General features: G+C 38.2%; 1 protein-coding gene across 1 annotated transcript; it reads left to right on the plus strand.

Moving 5' to 3' along the window:
- Window positions 1–233: 233 nt before the first annotated feature.
- LOC311286353 (uncharacterized protein) lies at window positions 234–5,052 on the plus strand (the record flags this gene model as incomplete). Its single annotated transcript, XM_084402533.1, has 2 exons — window positions 234–1,312; window positions 4,569–5,052. The coding sequence occupies 2 exons, from the start codon at window positions 234–236 to the stop codon at window positions 4,609–4,611; spliced, it is 1,122 nt and encodes a 373-aa protein (XP_084258659.1). The 3' UTR covers window positions 4,612–5,052.
- Window positions 5,053–7,363: the final 2,311 nt, after the last annotated feature.

A 7,363-nucleotide genomic window follows, 5' to 3' on the forward strand; every position in this document is an offset into this window, starting at 1 on the left:
GTGCCTATAATGTTTTAAAAATATAACTGGAAGATCAGTGTAGCTCATTCAGGGAAAGTTTCAGGGATGTATAATTAATTAATAAAAATATAGAAATTATTGTAATAGTTTATTGCAGTTGTTGTTACATCTGAGATAATTTTAATCTTCATTCACTCCATATTTCTCTCTTTGAACTATTTTGATTATTTCCAAAATTTTACAATAATAGTTTTTCTGTCATATCAGACCCGATGGAAGAGAGCGAGGAAAGTGAAGAACTGAGTGAAGTGGAGGAGGAACATCATGTCAAACCTGGAGAAAAACCTTTGAGTCGCTCAAAGACTAAACAGAACATTTTAAAGAAAAGAGGAGCCAAGAAATCTTTCACCTGCACTCAGTGTGGAAAGAGTTACACAACCAAACAAAACCGTGATGTTCACATGAGAATTCATACTGGAGAGAAGCCGTTCTCATGTGATCAGTGCGGGAAGTGTTTCGGTTATTCTTCACACCTTAATGTTCACATGAGGATCCACACTGGAGAGAAGCCATTTAGATGTGATCAGTGTGGAAAAACATTTCTCTGTGCATCAGCCCTGAAGTCACACCTGACAGTTCATATGAAGGAGAAGCCGCATTCATGTTCTGTGTGTGGAAAGAGTTTTTCAGGGTTGCAAAATTTACACAAACATGAGAAAATACATACTGGTGTGAGAGAGTACTTGTGCTTTGAGTGTGGGAAGACTTTTATTACAAGGATACATTTAAAACTGCACCAGAGAATCCACACTGGAGAAAAACCTTATAAGTGTTCACACTGCGACAAGAGATTCAGTGTGGCATCAGCTCTGAAAACACATGAGAGGATCCACACTGGAGAAAAACCTTACAAGTGTTCACACTGTGACGAGAGATTCAATCAGCCAGCGCATCTGAAAAGCCATGAGATGAACCACACTGGAGAAAAACCTTATAAGTGTTCACACTGTGACAAGAGATTCAGTGTGGCATCAGCTCTGAAAAGACATGAGAAGATCCACACTGGAGAAAAACCTTTCAAGTGTTCAGACTGTGACAAGAGATTCAGTCGGTCAGGAGATCTGAAAAAACATGAGAGAATTCACACTGGAGAAAAATCTTATAAGTGTTCACACTGTGACAAGAGATTCAGTGTGTCAGCAAATCTGAAAAAACATGAGAGGATCCACACCAGAGGGAAGTCACACACGTGTGATCAGTGTAGAAACAGTTTCTCTTTTAAAACTCACCTGAACCTACACTTGAAGATCCATGCAGTGGAGAAACCACATCACCACAGTCTGAGATCACGGTAAGTAGTTCATCTTTATGTGTTTGTTAAAGGCTGCTTTTCCACTTTTGGAAAAGGTTCCAGTTGTGTTTCCACTTGAGCCTGGTACGGCACAGCACAATTACAAACCCTGAACTCTCAGCACACTTGGCTAACTGTGCCGAACCGTGATGGTTGAATGTGTGTAGTAGTGGTGGAAATTTGGATTCTTTCCAGAGATTTGTTCATTTTCAGTTCGTTCACCAAAATGAATCGTTCATTGATTTGTTTACTGATAATTTCTTCATATTACATAAATACACCAGCAGGGGGCGAAAAAGAGTGTCTTATGTGTTATGTCTTAAGTCAACAAACGTAAATTTACTTGACAAAAAAAAATTATTTGGCTTTATTAAAATGTTTCTCATTTACTTATTAAATTAATAAAATAAGTCAAAATCATCATAAATCTGGGATTATGTTAAACGCTGAGTTATGTTCTATGTTAAATATGAATTTATAAACAATCGTATGTGCCTATGCATTTATACAGTTTTGCATCCGCTTTCTGCCGATTGCTGAATGAGATTGACTCGCATGCTAATGACTGACCTACCCGGTACTCTCCCGGTATTAAGTATTATCTACTCAATATTATTAACTCATCTTTATCTTTAGGTCATGTTCCAAGAACATTTAAACTGGCAGTTATAAAACCACTCATTAAGAAACCACAATTAGATCATAATAACCTAGCAAATTATAGACCCATTTCAAATCCTCCATTTATGTCTAAAATATTAGAAAAAGTTGTGTCCGCTCAACTGGGCTCTTTCTTGCAAGAAAATGACATCTATGAAAAGTTTCAGTCTGGGCTCAGGCTGCATCATAGCACTGAAACTGCGCTCGTTAAAATCACAAATGATTTACTTTTAGCTTCTGACCAAGGCTGTATCTCAATACTAGTTTTACTTGATCTTAGTGCTGCGATCGATACTATAGATCACACAATACTCTTAGATTGACTACAAAACGACACTGGTGTTCATGGACAGGCATTAAGCTGGTTCAGATCGTACCTATCTGACCGCTACCATTTTGTCGATCATAACTTCAGTAAACTATGGAGTGCCGCAGGGATCTGTGTTTGGCCCTCTGTGATTCTCAATGTATATGCTGGCAGTTGGAAATATTATAAGGAAACATGGAATTAGTTTCCATTTTTATGCTGATGACACTCAATTATATTTCATCATGGCCGGATGAAAACGCTAAATTATCCAAATTGACAGAGTGTGTTAAAGATATAAAAGACTGGATGACACATAATTTTCTTTTATTAAATCCAGACAAGATAGAGGTACTACTTATCGGTTCAAAAAACCGCCCACAAAACCTCTCACAATACAACTTTAACATAGTAGGATGTCCTGTTACTTCATCCTCTACAGTAAAAGACCTGGGTGTTATACTAGATTACAACCTCTCTTTTGAAAATCATATTTCATATGTTACAAAAACAGCCTTTTTCCACCTTAGAAACATTGCTAAGCTACGTAATATGCTATCAGTTTCTGATGCAGAAAAGTTAGTTCATGCGTTCATGACCTCGAGACTAGATCACTGTAATGCTTTATTAGCTGGTTGTCCTGCATCCTCAATAAACAAGCGACAGTTAGTCCAAAATGCCGCCGCTAGAGTTCTTACTAGATCAAGAAAATTTGACCATATAACACCAATTTTATCATAACTACATTGGTTACCTATAAAGTTCCGTATTAATTACAAGGTATTGCTACTGACTTATAAAGCCCTAAACGGCTTAGCTCCAGTCTATTTAACGGATCTTCTATCGCCCTATAATCCATCGCGCTCTTTAAGATCACTAAATTCGAGGCGTTTGGTCATACCTAGGATATCCAGAACCACCAAAGGAGGGAGAGCATTTTCACATTTAGCTCCAAAACACTGGAATAGCCTTCCTGATACTGTTCGTTGCTCAGACTCGCTCTCCCAGTTTAAAACTAGATTAAAGACGCATCTCTTCAGCCAGGCATTCGTATAATATTTTTAATCTTACAGTTAAATCCGGTCTCTAGTTCATAAACGGTTTTTTTTTCTCCATTAGGTCACCTGATGGAGTTTTAGGACACTATTAGGTCACCTGATAGAGTTTTTCGGTTCCTTGCCACTGTTGCCTTTGGCTTGCTCAGTTGGGGATATTTAATTAAATTTTATCAATCAATAAATTCCACTAGAAACAAACCTTGTTGTATTATTTTAATTTAATACTGTGAAGCTGCTTTGATACAATCTGTATTGTGAAAAGCGCTATACAAATATACTTGACTTGACTTGACTATTACACGCCCCTTCACAGCCTGAACTGGAATGCTATTGGCTAACACTACACAAATGAGACCTAACCAATGCTGCTGCCATTTTTTTTTTTTACAGTTTTTAGAGAAGTGCATGACATGAATCAAACGTAATGAATACAATATAATATAATATAATATTATTCAAAATGAACACAACACAACAGTGCTTACAGTCAGAGCCGATCCTGACCTCCCTGGGGCCCTACGCAAAATTATGTTAAGGGGCCGTCTTACCTGACTTGTGAGCCAAAACCATTTGCCATTGCCACACAGTCACACCTGACACCCCAGTGCTCCCACTACATCCCTCCTTTAACTAGGACTAATGAAAATGTAATTCCTGATATCAGAAATAGACATTGTTACTAGGAAAAGTACATTCTTAATATCAAGGATTCACATTTTAAATAGTTCAAATGTAATTATTGATATCAAAAATGTGAATGAATAAAAGCTAAAATGTCTTGCCATATCATGTCACTGTGTTTAAATGATAAAAACAATACTTGATACTTGATGGTTAATTTTTACTGAGGGTTGTGCATCCATATTGACCAGTATGTCCAGCCAATCAACATTTTAAATGCGATATAGCCTATAAATCAGTCAGTGTCAATACATTGCTTTCCATCTTGCTTTATTGCAGAGTTGTAACTAAACTGACTTGGAGACTGGATAGTCATTGTCTTGTTTTAAAAGTATGTGCACCCATAATGAGGAGTGCCATCACGCCCATATACTGTACTGGTCCCCACAGATGTGTTGCTGGAAAGGGCACGTTTCATTTCGTGCATGTGCATATGAACGCGTGGCGCGGATATTTTTTCCGAGCTGCAGTTTTATAAACACACCGTTGCCCTTTGTCGTATATCAAACGTATTAAATAGTTGTATTTCACTCTCACTTTTTTTCATCAGGTACAAAGTCAAAGAACACACCCCTGGAAGTGGCCGGCGTTAGCAAGCAGGACACAGAAAGACCAGAAGATACACTGCCCAGCTGGGTTAGACAGACAGAGACTAGAGAGAGATGCATATCAACATAACTATACTGTTCACTGCTGACATCAAACTTGGAGAGGAGAGAACACAAGTCTGCCTGATCGCTGTTCCCGCAATTCACTCTCATGGTGTTTTTTTTTCTCTCTCTTTTCGTGAACAGAAGGATACTGCTTCATTTTCTCAATGAAGTTTCTCAACGATTTTGAATTGAATATTCTGTTTTTCCACAAAAAACAAAACAAAAAAAAACTTATGGTGACTACAGCCACATAAATGTAAATAGTTATTTTGTTTCTTTATTTTTTTTTTTATTACAGGTGTTACTACCCACTTTTATTACAGGTGTTCTAAAGCCTTTGAGGAATCAATATTTGATGTAAAATCCCTTATTCATTATGGTTCACTCTTTTTATATAATAAAAAAACAAAACTTCATACTATTTTTTTTGGTGATATATCACATCAGAACACATACAAGTGTCTCAAGAAGTGTATTGTCACTGCATCCACCTTGTAGCTGAGAGTCTATAGAATCCAGAAATATGACTCTCTTCACTCTGCTATGAAAATTGACCCTTACAGAAGCCAAAATATCAACATCACCAGGCGGACTTAAAACCCCTTAGACCTTGAAGTGTTAAACCATGACTTCTGACAAGTTTTGTGGATAGAAATGGACATTTAGAGACATACAAATACGTTAATGCTGCACGCAATGCTGACACTACAAGGCCAGATGCTGTCCTTGTAGCCTATTTCTCAGGTCTGTCTTCAGAAATAAGTGTTGACAGTAAAATGTCCATCATTTAACGAATTTTAAAAACAGATGTATAATACAAATTTTCTTTCTGACATTTTGACAGAAAAAAAAACAAGCAAGAACAAAATTTAAACGTGTCAATTTTCATTTTACAATTATCTTCTCTCTCTGTGCGCACGTCCGTGAGAGAGAGAGAGAGAGAGAGAAAGAGAGCTCGCGCAGCACTGATACAACGGTACTTTTAAAGGTGAACTAAGTAACTTTTTTTACCTTAACTGAACAGCTTCGGAGTCATTGGAATGGTTATATTACTTATTTCGGGTTGAATGGTGGTCGTTTCGCACCCCCCTGGTGCCCGTGAGCGGAAAATACGCACTTGCAAATTTGAGCCGGCGCACCGCCGGCCGCCGCGTCAGGAAGTATCGCGTGATATCAGGTCTCGCGATGTAAACAATTGCTTTACGGCCAAAAGAAATCTGCTAAAATGCTGTCATTATTGCGCTCCCTCACGCTGTCCGAACCCGAATAAAGAAGACGTTTTAAAGAATGTCCCATCTGCTTTGATGTCGTTGATCTACTAGCCTCTGGTGTCTGAGAATCGCCACCGATTTTTTACTACAGTGTTGTCAAATATATATTCCGAAGCTGTGGGGGGAGCTCTAGAGAGAAACCTGCCAGCAAAAAGCGAGAATACAGCGAAGAAATCCCCAAGCTACTGAGTGCTGCTTTAAATCCATATGTAATTAACTCGCTAGTTTTAGTACAAAATAAACGTAACATAATTAGGTACTTTAGTTATTATTAACACAACAACATAACACGTAGGCTACGTTTCTCAAAACTGAGAATTAATAAGTTAATTAAATGCCTGTTCCTCCAGACTCGCGCTTATCAGTCATCCACAAATCACAGCACTTTCATAATCTCTTAGCCTTAGCGATTTCTATTTTATTTTAGATTTATTGTTCAGCAATACTTGAGCATTTTATAATTTGCATGGCTGAATGATGTCTTCCTCTTATCAAGTGACCATGAATGACGGAGTATTTTAAGTTAATCCATGCGATCAGTCGTGCATGTTCATCGAATCCAGAGGATTTAACTCAATATAATATTTCAACTTTTCACATCCACCCCAGGCCGTTTAACTTCAGGAGTCAGAAGAACCGTGACTACTGTACTGTTCTCGCTTAAAGGTCCCATTGCATGGATTATTTTTATTATTTTAGAATGTTTCCTGGTGTGCCCTTATAATGTTAGTATGATTTTTAGATCAAAATTCATTATAATTTAGAAATAAAAGGCATATTTCCTAGCCTGATTTTAGCCTCTGATTTGAACGCTCTGTTTGAAGGGGCGTGTCTGCTGAGAGACTTCAGTGTACACGCCCACTGCTGTGATTGGCTGCTGTGAGACTTCAGTGTAAACGCCCACTGCTGTGATTGGCTGCTGAGAGACTTCAGTGTAAACGCCCACTGCTGTGATTGGCTGCTGTGAGACTTCAGTGTAAACGCCCACTGAGACTTCAGTGTAAATGCCCACTGCTGTGATTGGCTGCTGTGAGACCTCAGTGTAAACGCCCACTGCTGTGAGACTTCAGTGTAAATGCCCACTGCTGTGATTGGCTGCTGAGAGACTTCAGTGTAAACGCCCACTGCTGTGATTGGCTGGCATGCTTGCATGTGAAATATCTTGCATTACATGTGGAACTCTCTCGAAAACTTTTACTATTACAGTTATTATACGTTTTTACTATTAAAGCTATCGGGATTAACAAATCGTGAGAAGTCTAAGTATTTAGATCTATTCCCATCACATAAAAGGTTGCAGTGATGAGCATTGAGCAGATGACAGCCTGTTGAACGCGTGAATGAAGATCTTATCATTGCAACACAGTTTCTGCACTCTCACTAATGATTTCACCAATGCAAACATGAGGTAAGTAATGTAA

This window comes from Rutilus rutilus (genome assembly GCF_951802725.1).
Source record: "Rutilus rutilus genome assembly, chromosome: 1".
Classification (NCBI taxonomy): domain Eukaryota; kingdom Metazoa; phylum Chordata; class Actinopteri; order Cypriniformes; family Leuciscidae; genus Rutilus; species Rutilus rutilus.